A 15,419-nucleotide genomic window follows, 5' to 3' on the forward strand; every position below is an offset into this window, starting at 1 on the left:
AACTCCTGTCCTAAAAAAAGTAAATCTTATGGCACCTAGACTGAAGCAAGTCCCGTTTCAATCTTAAAGCTCAAATATATCAAAAGAGTTTTATTCCCACCTTCTCAGAAATTCGTTAACTGATTAAATAAAAATACTCCTTTTTTATATTTCTTAGCGTTAAGACTATCATAGTCGGCAGAATAGCGCTGTCTATGATAGTAAAACAAATGCATTTGGATTGACAGTTTAATATACAGATGCTGATATTTATTGGCTAAGGTCTTAATAGTTTTGATTTATTAAAGTTAAAAAAGTGAAACAATTAACATATATCTTGTATCCAGTAAAGCGCATATTATGTTCTGATCTTCAGAAGACATAGGGGTTGTCAGCCCTACTCGTGTTAATTTCTGCTCGTTTTGAGTTTGACTGGTCATTTATTATAATTTCTGTTCGTTTTGGGTTTCATCTATTTATTGATGGTGATTTAAGGTAGTTTTAGTCTAGAATGATAGTTTGACTTTATTTCTGTTCATTTTTGGTTTAAAGGAGCTCTTTTCCTTTCTTTGAAAAACTTAGTTTATTGAAAAAGTTTTTTTTAAGTATTCTTATAAGATATATCTTTGCGTAGTTCCAGTTTTAGTATGTTACTTTGTATGTATTTTATATACCTTATTTTTTGACGTGTAGGTTGTTACTTTATCTACATTGGCATAAACTAGAACTCCACGCATTCCACTGTAATGTAGTTTTAGAAAATAAAATATCGCATCTCTACCATCGAGCCCAGCCTTAATGAAGCAGTAGGTCTACATGAATTAAAATACTTTAGGGGATGAAAATCTTTGAAAATCATTGTTTAAAGAAATTAGGCGGAAAGACCCTTTCTCTCTCAAAAATTGAGGCTCTATATCTGTTGGCGACTCTATATTTGAAATGACAAGAAATATGTTTAGCTAACACAGAATCGACCGAACATGAAGCTCCAAACGATGTTGAGGTATTGGTAAATAGAACTAAAAAAAGACACTAGGTTCTATACTGACCCCCGTCCCAACTTACATAGTTTAAAACAAAATCACCCTCTTAAAAATTGAACTTGGCACCTCTGGTTTAAAGTAATTCGACAAACGATCTTAAATATATTCTGTTTTAATGGCGCACATGTGAGCTAATAACTTGAGTTACATTCTTAAAAGCTCGTTAAGAGGCACAGGTGCTTAACCTATGACACCGAATAGGTCTCTGTCGAATAAATTGTACTGTTCAGTAAACCCTACCCTTACAACAAGAATCAATAACCATGAATTAGATAAAACTTGATTTGTAAGTAGAACCGCAATCGACTCATATAACCTATTCTGGTCAGTGGGATTAGTCCAGGTAAATAGTATAGCCTGCTATAATGAATTTTGATGAAGGTATGTTCTTAAGATACATTGGTAAATACCTTTGTTCGTGTGATTAACGAGTACAGGGTGAAGAATTCATCATTGACGAATGGCCTATACATGAGCCATTCAGAAGCAAAATAAGTAAGTAAGTACTTTTATTGCCCGAAAATTCACTAGAATTACATCGGAGTACGAATGGAAAAAAAAGAAGAAAATCACACTAAGAACATAACCATAAGTAAACACAAACTATGTACACTAACAAAAAGCTGTCTTAACACGGGCTAGCTGTCTAAACCATTCATGCTCCGAAACAATAAAGGTTGAATTGGCCATTAGATAGTTTTTTTCTATCTGACTGACTAGCTTTATAAAAAAAATTAAAAAACAGAAACGCAAAAAAAGCATATTGCAGCCAAAACAAAAATACAGGGATGTCTTCGATGTCGAAAAGACAACGTTCCTCCGGCCATACCCAAATCCTCCATCAGCATATTTGTATGATTGTTCCTATTCTTTCTTATATTACCAATACAATTTACATGTTTTTGCACCACTACTCAAAACTAATTCCTCTGTACGAGCCAGTTAGTGAGTTAATATCTAATTCCAACTGGTAATGTTCTGTGGCGCTCTAAAATTTTCCGGACGTATATGTTTTACTGCTTGTCAACTATTTTTTTTTTTTATTGATTATGACATAAGCAGGTATAGAAAGTACAGCTGTCATTTCCAAAACCTAAAATCCACACAAAAGTCCAATTTAGAGTTAAAAATGGACTTCCCCTAATATGGCAACTGCGGGTCAAAGAGGTCAGTCAGAAACTTTCTAATCTATTATATTTTCTAAGGTGCGGCCTTGCATTTACAGAGCTAAGAAAAGGTTTCACTGATCTTCCACAGCCAAAACCTAGCACAGAAAGGACAGATTTACCAAACCTAGTATCTACATCCAACATCGAATAGTGGTATAAATGAAAGAAAAACTAATTCAGAAAACTAACTGACAAGCTTCTGCATTTTCATCTATTGCTCTCACTAAAAAAAAAAAAAAAAAAAAAAAAAAAAAAAAAAAAAAAAAAAAAAAAAAAAAAAAAAAGTTTCAAGTTTTTTGAAAGCTAGATCAATTTTTCTAAAATGAAAGTAAAGACCGACCTTAAAACTAAAAACGAAAAGAAATTACTTCGTATCCGGGGCGGACTGCCCCCCCCCCTATAACTCCTGCTTTTTACACTAGAGTTTTATGGTGTTTTGAAAAGGTTTTTTATTTCCCATCAATATTTGGGCAGTTGCTCTTAAAGAATTGTAACAAAAGTCAAACTTTAGTGTAAAAAGCGGGGGTTTCAGGAGGGGACACCCTACCTCAGATACAGAACATTACCACGAACTGTTTGATACTTTTGAGAAGTTTTATCTTCTTGTACCAACGTTGGTCAAGATGACCAACTTTGGAAATACGCAAATACAAGGGAAATACGCAGCCACCCAGTTCATTGGGTGACATGAAGCAGGAAACGTCTAAGAAATAGTATTTGAAAACGATTTTGCTTGGCACTGCGCATCCACTTAGAACCATGTATTTGAGGAAGCTATTTTGCCAGAGTAATCTTTTAAATTTTTCTCAAGGGCATGTTAAAAAAAACATAAAAACTAGTAATTAACCTGGGTAAAGGAATAGAGGTAAAAAGGGTAGATTTGTTTTCTTTAGAATATGCTTAAGAAAACGAATGTGCGACACAACTAGATAAAATCAATCATGCACGGAAAAACTCAAAGCTAATTAAGATGTTGATAATAATGCACTGATTTTCACAGTCTTTTTTGCAATAACTTGAGCCCATGAAACGTATGACTGAATGTCTGTTTTGCTGTTTGGTAGATAAACATGAATGTATCCATTTCTTTGTATCAATTAGTCAGTTTTATGACAACTTCTAGCAAACCTGTATAGCCATTAAATAAGAATGTTTTGTACTTCTCTAGCATAAAAACTTTAAGGAGGATGATAAAACTAGTTAAATGGGAATTTCGAACGACTGAATGAGCTGGTAATTGCTATGAATAACCCATCTTAGTTAAAGGAAGATGCAAAAACATCTTTCAGAGATCTACTAGCTCTCAAAATAGTTCAAAGAAATTGTACTTACAATGATAGATATGATGGACGATGAGTTTGTCTTAGTTCTTGTTTTATTATTTGAAGGAAAATTCACATCGTTCACTTTAATACATTTTAAGTTGAAATAAAAGGACTGAGATAAAGATACTTACCCATGGTTCATACCATCTATCCAACATATGTGGAGGAGTCAAATGGTCTGTGGTAGCGAATAGAAGGTCAAGAGTGACCATTGTCAATAGTAAAAAAAAAACTCTGAAAAAGCAACTTTGAAAATAATCCCCAATTTAAGAACCTCGATTTTAGGAATCCAAAGGAATCTCCAAATGAATCTCCATTTTATCCTCATTCCAAGCCATGAGTTATAGACATGGACGCGGCTGAGGGGGTCAGGGCCGGGGAGGCTATGTTTCCCCCTTTAGTATCCTCAGAAGCGAGAGTAGAGCTCAATTATAACATAAGGGGGTATTAACAACCACTACCCCTAGCCCTACCTAGCAAAAGTTTTTAGTTTTTACCCAAGGCTATAAGTCGAATCAAAAAAATACTTCAAAGCATACTTACAGGTGGTCCTATTTCTCCTCTTTCTCCTTTCATATTTTGAACTTTTTCTAGAAAGTCTTTGATTATGCTTACATCTGAAAGAAAATTAAGACTAAAATAAATTCCAGGTAAGATCAAGAAAACAGTTATCCCGAGAAATTCCTACAATTTGTGCAATTTCTCAAATCCTACAAAATTTCTCGTAAATTGTTTATATATTGATATCCAGTGATTTTGAGAATTTTCAAAATACGTTAGAAGCAAAAGTAAAAGTGTAGAAGAGGGGTGTTTCACTAACTCAGAAAGTTTCTTTGCTAATGTGAATTAAATTTTCAGGAATAAGTCCAAAAGATAAATAGTGGACATGGATAAATATTTCAGTTTCAAACCCTCACCCCTCGAGGATACTGAATAATGATGGACTTAAAAAATAAAAAAAAACTTCGAAAGAGATCTACAGGCTAAATAAGAATTTGGAAAGGTCCTATCTCCATATTTTCTTTGTCTTAATTAAGGTTTCTGACACCTTACGTTAGCACATTTTGGAAAAATTCAAGTTGGACAAGTTTTCACCTGATGGTTTCTAGTTATTCAAGAAGCTACTGTACAAGGGGAAATACATCTGGTTTCCTATGTTTTAAAGTAAACAATAAATATCCTAAAACTTCCCTTGGATTGGGTGCTCAAATTTTCAGGGGATGGAATATTTCCCAATTCTTCTGTGCAGAGGCAAAGCTTTATCAGCTCATTTTTTCTTACAAAGGGTCTTCGAGTAACATTTCATTAAAAGTAGGTCTATCGAGAAACAAAACAGGGCACCCATTTATAGTAAGTACATTTAAATCGAGACTTCTAGCTTCCTGGCAGACGCGTTGTATTTTATTGCGGGATAAAATAGGAAAATTTCACTTCGATAAAGCACTTTTGGGGCCTCTTGTATAACCTTGAAGTATACAGAAAGGACAGATTGCTTTTCCTTTCAAACACACTTGTCAAATATTGGCAGGCAAAATGTCAGCAAATATGTTTCGAGTTAATGATTTTTGTTTATTTTTAAAGGATTATTTTGCTTTCAACATTTTTGACAGTTAACAAACTTATCATTTATCTTGAGACCCAAAACACCTTCAAAGATCTTGACAAATGTACTAATTTGAAAGAAAAGTTTAATGAAGTTTCCATCAGATTCTGTCTTGATGCCAAAAAAAATCAAAAAGTTCTAAATGTATTGGTCTTATGAAAATTATTTGTCTACTAGCTAATGGGGTGGCGCTTCGCGCCACCCCAACCCCTCGCGCGCGTAAATCGTTACGTGCCATTTTAGTTACGCGGCATTGTAGTTGTGTCCCTGTGTAGTTGTGTCCCTGTGTATATATATGTATATATATATATATATATATATATATATATATATATATATATATATATATATATATATATATATATATATATATATATATGTTTTTAACTACGTAAAACTTGCGAATACACAACAATGCGAATATGCAACATATACAACAATGCGAATATATTCTTCGCTGTCCCATTGTCTGTACATATAAATAGATTGTCATCCCCCCTGTGCCCCCTCCTGTTTTCTTTTTCTCCTTTATTTTTCAGTTTTTTTCCTTTTTTCAGTTTTTTTCCTTTTTCAGTTTTTAGTTTTTTTTAGTTTTTTTATTAGTTTTTAGGTTTTTTTCTTTTTAGTTTTTTTTCTAGTGTTTACCTTTTTTTAGTTTTTTTTTAGTTTTTTAGATTTTTTAGTTTTTTTAGTATTTTCTTTTTAGTTTTTTTGTAGTTTTTACCTTTTTTAGTTTTTTTTCTTCTTTTGTATTAATGCTAAAGCCAAGGTTCGAACCTGGAGCCTCTCGGACCTAGAACCAGGAACATAACGCTTTACCAACTCAGCTATTTCGGCTTGAATACATTTACCTTTTTTAGTTTTTTATTTTTATTTTTATTCTTTTTAGTTTTCTTTTTCTCCTTTATCTTTCAATTCTTTTCCTTTTTTTAGTTTTTTTCAGTTTTTAGTTTTTTTAGTTTTTTTTATTAGTTTCTAGTTTTTTTCTTTTTAGTTTTTTTGTAGTTTTTACCTTTTTTTAGTTTTTTCTTAGTTTTTTTTCTTTTTTAGTTTTTTACCTTTTTTATTTTTCTAACTTTTTAGCTTTTTTTAGTATTTTTTAGTATTTTCTTTTTAGTTTTTTTCGTAGTTTTCAAATTTTTTAGTTTTTTCGACTTTTGTATTAATGCTAAAGCCAAGGTTCGAACCTCGAACCTCTCGGACCTAGAACCTGGAACATAATGCTTTACCAATCCAGCTACTCCAGCTTGAATACGTTCGTTTTTGAATTGGTACATGATGAAATAATTCAGACGTCATATGCAGACAGACAGACAGACACACAAACAAACAACTTATTTTTATATATATATATATAGATTTCCAGAAAGATCCAAAAGTCATTATGACTAAGCTAACAAAACTAAGGTTTCCAAACCCCAAATAGTCCCAAAAGGGTTGATAATGTAAGCTTTTGTCGTTTTCCTTAACCAAAATCAACCCAAGCCAATTTTTTAATTTTTAACACTTAGTAGACCTACTTTGTTTCTCAAAAGCTAGTTATTTTCAGTCGTCTCTGAACAAGCACAATTTGAAGGTCTTTTACCGTAGTAATTTACCACCTGAGAGCAGCAACTTGAATGAATGCAGATACAGTTTTTTGTGATCAAGTCAATCCACTATCAAGACCCAGTACTGCGAAATTCAACATTTCATGGGTTTCTTTTACGCCTTTTTTTTCAACTTGAAGCGGACCCTACTATTTAAGCTATTTGTCTAATATCGCTGACGCGCAAATAACGCGGTGAAGCAGAAACACAGCCCCTGTCTAGCAGTCTCTTAACATAGATAACCAAGTTAGTCAGAGCTTCTAATAACTTGACACTGGCTGTCTCAATGAATGAAGTTATCGGATAAATCAAACAGTTCGTGGTAACAAACTGTAGCAAGGAGCGACTCAGCTAAATAGTAACCGAAACTCTAAAAAATGGAATTTTGATACCAGTAGTTACATCAAAGGAATCGAATTTTTGCGCTGATTCTAAATATATAAATTTCATCAAGTTTAGTTTTACCCATCAAATGTTACAAGCCTGAAAAAATTTGCCTTATTTTAGAAAATAGGGGGAAACAGCCACTAAAAGTCAAATAATCTTAATGAAAATCAATCCATCAAATTCAGCGTATCAGAGAACCCTATCGTAAAAGTTTAAAGCTCCTATTTATAAAAATGTGGAATTTTGTATTTTTCCCAGAAGACAGATCACGGATGCGTGTTTTTTTTCCAGGGGTGATCGTATCCACCCAGTGGTCCTAGAATGTCACGAGAGGGCTGATTCTAACAGCAATTAAAAGTTCTAGTGCCCTTTTTAAGTGATCAATAAAATTGGAGGGCACCTCGGCCTCCTCCCACGATCATTTATTCCCAGAGTCACTTAATCAGAAGTTTGAGATAGGCATTTTGTTCATAATAGTCGAAAAATCTGATAATTAGGTCTTTCGGGACGACTTAAACCCCCGCAGTCCCCGGGGGAGGGGCTGCAAGTTACAAACTTTGACCATTGTTTACATATAGTAATGGTTATTGGGACGTGTACAGACGTTTTCAGGGGGACTTTTTTACGTTAAAGGGGGGTCGAGAGAGGAGGTTATGTGGAAGGATCTTTCCATGGAGGAATTTACCATGAGGGAAAAAAATTTCCATGAAGGGGCCACACGAATTTCTAGCATTATTTCAAAAAAAAACAATGAGAAAATAAATATAAAAAAGCTTTTTCAGGTGGAAGTAAGGAGCAGCATTATAACCTAAAACGAACGGAAATTATTACGTATATAAAATGGTTCGTCTCCTCCACAATACCTCACTCTTTACGCTGAAGTATTTTTAGTTATTTGTCCATAGTAATTTAACTATTTATTCTACGGCCTTTGTAATTCAGGGGTCATTCTTAAAGAATTGGGACCAAATTGAAGATTTAGTGTAAAGAGCAAGGTATTGACGAGTGGGACAATCCCCTCATTTACGTAATAAATTTAAAAATATAGAATTTCGTTACGTAAGTTAATTCGTAAGTTACGTATATTTATTACAAATAAAAACGTTCGTAAAAAAATAAAAGGTTCTAGTTGCCTTTTTTAAGTATCAAAAATTTGAGTGCAACTAGGCCTCCTTCGCCACCCCTATTTTTATATCAAAATCGTCCGATCAAAACTATGAAAAAATCATTTATCCATAATAAAAAAAATATACAAATTTTGTTTTAATTATTCATGTGCGGTGAGCCAAAGTCAAAACATGGATTAATTAAAAAACGTTCAGAAATTAAATTAAAAAAAAAAAAATTTAACTACAAGAAAAGGGCGAGATTAAGACTTAAAACGAACAAAAATCATTCTGTATACGAATGGGGTTGTCCCCTCCTCAACGCCTCGCTCTTTACACTAAAGATTTTATTGTTTTAAAAAGTAGAGTTATGAGAAAGAGTCAAACTTTAGCGTAAAGAGCGAGGCGTTGAGGAGGAGACTCCCTAATTTTAAGTTTTAATGTTGCTTCTTACTTGCAGTTAAAAAAAACTTGCTTTTTTTATTTAATTCCACTAATGACTGCTGATAGTGAAAATTTATTTCATCACATTTTTTTACGATACTGCGAGCTCATTTTGCTCAGCAGCCCCAATTGACAGACAGACTGGATCAAACATGATTATAATGTTGCTTCTGGCGCTATATGACAGGTCTAGAGAAAATTTATCTGTTGTATTTTCTGAAGTGAAAAATGAGCAAAAATTATTTGGTAATTTTAATAATTTTGATTACTTTCAGGGGAAATTTAACTTACTTGTAATTACTGGGGAGGCAAATTCTCCCTCCCCCCACCCATACATGGGTCGGAGGGATCTCTACAGGAATGGTTGCACCTACAGTTCGTTAGACCTATGTTCTGTGATTCTAATATTCTGTTTCGTTTAATCTCTTCATTCGTCTTAATAGGGCTTCTGGATAAAGCATCTAGTTTTAAAATGCCCTAGACAAACGTCGGGAAAGAAACAAACGTCGGGAAAGAAACGTCAGAAAGAGGTTTAAGTGGCCGAGTGTCCTAAAAATTTCCAAAAGGCAAGCAGCACTACGGTTGGGTTCCTTTCCAATCAGTTTTTTAAGAATCGCTTTTTATATGCGTAAAGGCCCATAAGAATCAATATGTCCGTATAAATGGATACCAAACTGTACCGTCAAGAAATGGTAGCACAATCACATTACATTTAAAATTTCTGCTTTGGCCGTCACCCAAGAAACAACAATATTTCAAGTATGTTCTTACAAACCTTCCAAAACTAATCTATGATGGCTAGCTATTTATTCGCTCTCTTAGGGAATGTTCGGTTAAATTAGTTAAGTCAAATTAGTCTCAAGGGTAATGAAAGAACTGTACCTACTAATGATTAAATAAAAAAACAGGTTTTTTAACTGAAAATTTGACTCTTTTTCTTTATTCTACTTTTTAAAAGAGTAAAAAACTTTAGCGTAAAGAGCGGGGCGTTGAGGAGGGAACAGTCCCTTTCATATACGGAGTAATTTCAGTTCGTTTTAAGTTTTAACATCGCTCCTTACTTTCAGTTCAAAACCTGTTTTTTTTAAATTTAATTTCTGAACGCTTTTGAATTAATGCATGTTTTGATTTTGGCTCTCCGCACATGAATAATTAAAACGAAATTTGCATATTAATTTATTTTTATGGCTAAATAGCTTTCTTACAGTTTGGACTATTTTGAGAAAAAGGAGGGGGGAGTAGGCCTAGTTACCCTCCAATTTTTTTGTTATTTAAAAAGGCAACTAGAAGTTTTAATTTTTTACGAGCGTTTTAATTAGTAGTAAAAATATACGTAACTTACAAATTAACTTACGTAACGAACTTCTATATTGGTATGTTTTTATTACGTATATGAGGGGGTTCACCCCCTCGTCAATACCTCGCTCTTTACACTAAAGCTTAAATTTTGTCCCAATTCCTTAAGAATGAAACCTGAATCACAAAGGCCGTAGAATAAATAGTTAAAATTAATAAAATTACTATAGCGTAAAGATCGAGGTATTAGGAGGAGGCGAGCCCCTCATATGGGTAATAATTTCTGTTCGTTTTAAGCTTCAAGGCTGCTCCGTACTTTCAGTTGAAAAACTTTTTCATATTTATTTTTTCACTGTTCTTTAAAAAAATGCTAAAAAATCCTGCAACCCCTTCTTGGAAATTTTCTTCCCCCATGACAATACCTTTATGGAAAGTTAATCCCACATAAAACCTCTCCCTTCAACACCTCCCCCCCCACCAAAAAAATCCCTCTGAAAGCGTCTGCACACTTCCCAATAACCATTACTATATGTAAACACTGGTCGAAGTTTGAAGCTTGCAGCCCCTCCCACGGGGACTGTGGGGGAGTAAATCGTCCCCAAAGACATTGTTATTTGGTTTTTGACTATGCTGAATAAAATGGCTACCTCAGATTTTTGATCCTGTGACTTTGGGAAAAAAGAGAGTGGGAAAGGTGCCCTCCAATTTTTTTGGGTACTTCAAAACGGCACTATAACTTTCCATTTCCGTTCGAATGAGCCCTCTCACGACATTCTAGGACCACTGAGTCGATACGATCACCCCTGGGGGAAAAAAAATAAAAAAACAAAAAACAAACAAATAAACACGCATCCGTGATCTGTCTTGTGGCAAAAATGCAAAATTCCACATTTTCGTAGATAGGAGCTTGAAACTTCTACCTTAAGGTTCTTTGATACACTGAATCTGGCGGGGTGATTTTCGTTAAGATTCTATGAAAAACTTTTTCATATTTATTTTTTGACTGTTCTTTAAAAAAAAGCAAAAAAATCCTGCAACCCCTTCTTGGAAATTTTCTTCCCCCATGACAATACCTTTATGGAAATTTACTCCCACATAAAACCTCTCCCTTCAACACCTTCCCCCCCTACCAAAAAAATCCCCCTGAAAGCGTCTGCACACTTCCCAATAACCATTACTATATGTAAACACTGGTCGAAGTTTGAAGCTTGCAGCCCCTCCCACGGGAACTGTGGGGGAGTAAATCGTCCCCAAAGACATTGTTATTTGGTTTTTGACTATGCTGAATAAAATGGCTACCTCAGATTTTTGATCCTGTGACTTTGGGAAAAAAGAGCGTGGGAAAGGTGCCCTCTAATTTTTTTGGTTACTTCAAAACGGCACTAGAACTTTCCATTTCCGTTCGAATGAGCCCTCTCACGACATTCTAGGACCACTGAGTCGATACGATCACCCCTGGGGGAAAAATAAAAAAAAAACAAAAAACAAACAAATAAACACGCATCCGTGATCTGTCTTGTGGCAAAAATGCAAAATTCCACATTTTCGTAGATAGGAGCTTGAAACTTCTATCTTAAGGTTCTTTGATACACTGAATCTGGCGGGGTGATTTTCGTTAAGATTCTATGACTTTAAGGGGTGTTTCCCCCACTTTTCTAAAATAAGGCAAATTTTCTCAGGCTCGTAACTTTTAATGGGTAAGTCTAAACTTAATGAAACTTATATATTTGAGATTAATATTAAAATGCGATTCTTTTGATGTAACTATTGTTATGAAAGTTCCGTTTTTTGGAGTTTCGGTTACTATTAAGCTGGGTCGCTCCTTACTACAGTTCGTTACCACGAACTGTTTGACTAACATCAACAAAACGGAAGATTGGAGTGTAACATTTCCAAGTGTACTAAGAATGCACCCAGCTCCAGTTTTGACACTAAAGCCAAGTCTTCTTGGGAACTCTCTTGAAACGATCCTTTTAGAGCCATTCTATGGATCTGGGGAAACTTTAAGTCATGCCACTCATGGAATAATGTCAATGAGCTTCATTGTTTGAGTTCAATCGTATCAACCCTCAGCTTTATTACATCATGATGTTAAAATGCATGATGAGTCACATAAACCAAGAAAACAAGATAGCATCTTTAACAACTACATAAAAGCTAAAAAAGATTGCTATCAATGCCTTGTATTGTAGAAACAACTGATACTCAAAAAGAATCACAACATAAATTACAATGACAGATGAAAATTGGCTTCGTGAAACGATTCCCACATTTTTTATATTATTGCTTGTTTTATTGTTTCCATGATTAATAGCCATTAAAACATTTAAAAGGTGTGAATAGGAAATAGTCATGACCTAAGATAGAGGCATACCCAGAAATATGATTCATGGTCTTGTCAAAGTATTTCTAGGAATTGTTAAAGCCTTTTTTTCTTTCATTAGCAAATGGATCACGAAAAAAACCCATAGAAATCTCCATATAATACTAACAAAACCGAACTGCATATAATATTAACAATATCAAAATAGGTCCCGACGCATGTGAGCGTGAATAAAGGGTATTGGTTGTATTTGAAGGGCTAAAATTTATTGTTTCGACCTTCTGAGCTGGAGGAACAGCTTTCCGCACCAAATCTGTGGGGGTGGAGCTAACTTGAACTTCGAAAATGTAAAGAAATTTTAAAGGGTTTAAACTTCTAATAAGGTCAAATGTTTCAAAGATCACCTTTGTACAAAAAAAAATTAAAAATGAATTAAAGGAACATTCTCGGAGCCACAAGAGCCATTGATTAAGCTTCAATTAAACTGTAAACAAGTTCACCTGCAAAATTATCCATTGTCGTCTAAAATGGAGGGTTTCTAGAATTCGAATAATACTGGCTACTTAAAAAAAGATTCCTTACAACACTGCCAAAGATTTTACGGGAAGTTCCTAGAGATTCTTGCTCGGGAAACAATTAGAGAAGAAAATCTGTGGATGATCATTTCGTTAAAAGTACATACTGAGGGATGTGCTCAAAAAGTAACTGCTTTTATATTTCTGCTTAAACTATTTTTGAACTGTGTTAACTAAGAATGGTAATCATCCTTAAAGTCTTGTGGCAGCTAACCCTACCTCCTATTATTTTAAACACAAACTGGATTTTACAGCAAGAGAATTTTCAGAACTCATATGTTGGTATTGTCTTGCACAAATTGTATCATTTTGCGTTTCAGTCTGCCGTGCAACAAAAAGAATGTATGAGGACATGGTCCCTGTAAAAAAAAAACAGTGGCCCCAAAAACAGCCAAAGAAGCTTTTTCTAATCAGCTCTTAAATTATATGCTCAGGTACTTGGGCTAAGAGGACATAAATAAAGAAAGAAATAGGAAATATTATTGCTTCTCCTCCAAACTGGCCTGACATAGGGCCAGAAAAGGACCAAAAAGCTTTTTCACTGCCCAAACCGTACGGAAGGGGTGGTCATGGAAACTTGGGAGGGAAGCTTATTTGGTTAAAACTGAAAAGTTCTACCACTACTCTCAACAGCCAAAAGTGATTGAAGGGCAACCAGCTTGTGCCCTTTTCTGCTACCCAGCATCCTCAAAAGCCTCCTAATGTTGGATCAAGATTTTTAGAGAGCAAACTTTGCTCAGAAATGTGGAAAGGTCTAACAAGTGTGCACCCAGGGTCAATGTCACCCCGAAAGCCCCAACATCATCCTGAATTATGTAAATTGATCATGAATCGCCTATATGGTTTAGTAGAAATGACAGCCATGTTTGGTCTTGTTTGTCAAAAAAGCTAGTATTACTTAGAGACCGTTCATTAAGCCTAAATAGTAGGGGGGGGGAGGAAATGGGTCCAGAAGGAACACCTTATTTGGGCACTAAAGCTAGCCTATACCACTGATGAAACACATTATTTTGGCGGTAAACCTTACCTATAGTCCTAATACTACAGCCTGAGAGTTTTCCTAGTTAAATCTCAGACAAAGAGAAGTTGAAATCATATTTATATTTGAATTCAGGTTGTACTATTTAATGTGCAAATGTACAGAATTTTGAATAGTGATTCAGTGACATAATTCTTTTTTATATAAACTGCTTCTTGATGCGATAACATTATTCATCTTGAAACAGCATTCAAAATGAACAAACGATTTTCAAATGTAACTAGTTAAGAATCATTTATGTCTTATCTACTTTATTTTTCCTTTAAGTAACATATAATTTCAAAATTTTTCATAGATATAAAGTTTATATTAAAAAAAAAACGTTTATCCAGTGTATTTCTATCAAATGCATACATTGAACTAACCTAATTTATAGGTTTGAATTTTGTATCTAATTTAGTCAGTCTGAATGCCTTAGGTATATCGTATGTTAAACAGGGGTAATTATTAATTAAAACAATAAAATATAGAGGTTATAATTAAAACAAAGATAAGGGGAGGGGAGAGGATTCATATGGTAGCGGAAACGACCCAAATTCCTTTTTTATTCAGTAGTTAAATTTTGAATGAACTCTTATGCATCCCTCGGTAGGCTTCGATTTCGACAGTTTTCCAGTAGCTTACTCTGCTTTTCTGTGTCTCTTCTGTAAGTACTTTTCTGAATAAAAAGCAAAACAGAGTTACGTACCGCGATGTTATGTGTTTCTCCAGACATCGGGTAAATATTTAGTGTCTCTCGCCTATATATATATATATATATATATATATATATATATATATATATATATATATATATATATATATATATATATATATATATATATATATATATATATATATATATATATATATATATATATATATATATATATATATATATATATATATATATATATATATATATATATATATATATATATATATATATATAGTATACTTTGAAATAGGCAACACAATGTTACCAAAACGATTTAAGTCTATAAGAAAATAAGTCGGAAAAATTACACCTTCCTCGTCTCAAACTCTAATCTTTTCTTAAGAGCTGTCACCAGGACTAGGTTATAAATTCAGTTGGATTCAATTTTTATGAATATTTAAGTAGGGTTTACATCGCACAAGACCAGAAGACATCTAGGGGTAATAAAGACAAAAAAATGGCCCATTATGCGTCACAGGAGTGCGAGCTCATGTCAAAGAGTCTTTGGTTCTTTTTTTAAATTGCCACCAGTATCAGCACGGGGGCTCTGTAAAGCACTAGGGAATTCATGCAGTTCAAATTCCAGCATGAATAAACGGTAACGTGTAGATCCAGCGAGAAAATTAAATAAAAAAACTAATTTTTTTAAACTGAACATGAGGAGCAACATTAAAACTTAAAACGAACAGAAATTATTACGTATATAAAGTGGCCTTTCCCCTTCTCAACACCTCACTCTTTACGCTAAAGTATTTTTAATACTTTTGAAAAAAACTTCTTATTGTTCTAATTAGACCCTTGTGTTTAAAGAGTCGTTCTTAAAGAATATCTGGTCCCGTCTCTA

General features: G+C 33.9%; 1 protein-coding gene across 27 annotated transcripts in view; it reads right to left on the minus strand.

The window, feature by feature from the left end:
- The window catches only part of LOC136031053 (collagen alpha-1(XVIII) chain-like), a 442,617-nt gene that overhangs the window by 147,880 nt on the left and 279,318 nt on the right, over positions 1–15,419 (minus strand). For all 27 annotated transcript variants that reach the window (XM_065710278.1, XM_065710277.1, XM_065710270.1 and 24 more), the window contains one exon: positions 4,060–4,133. In XM_065710278.1, the coding sequence (XP_065566350.1) occupies positions 4,060–4,133 (74 nt within the window). The remainder of the gene's footprint in view (positions 1–4,059; positions 4,134–15,419) is intronic.

The sequence above is a fragment of the Artemia franciscana genome, chromosome 9, assembly GCF_032884065.1.
Source record: "Artemia franciscana chromosome 9, ASM3288406v1, whole genome shotgun sequence".
NCBI lineage: Eukaryota > Metazoa > Arthropoda > Branchiopoda > Anostraca > Artemiidae > Artemia > Artemia franciscana.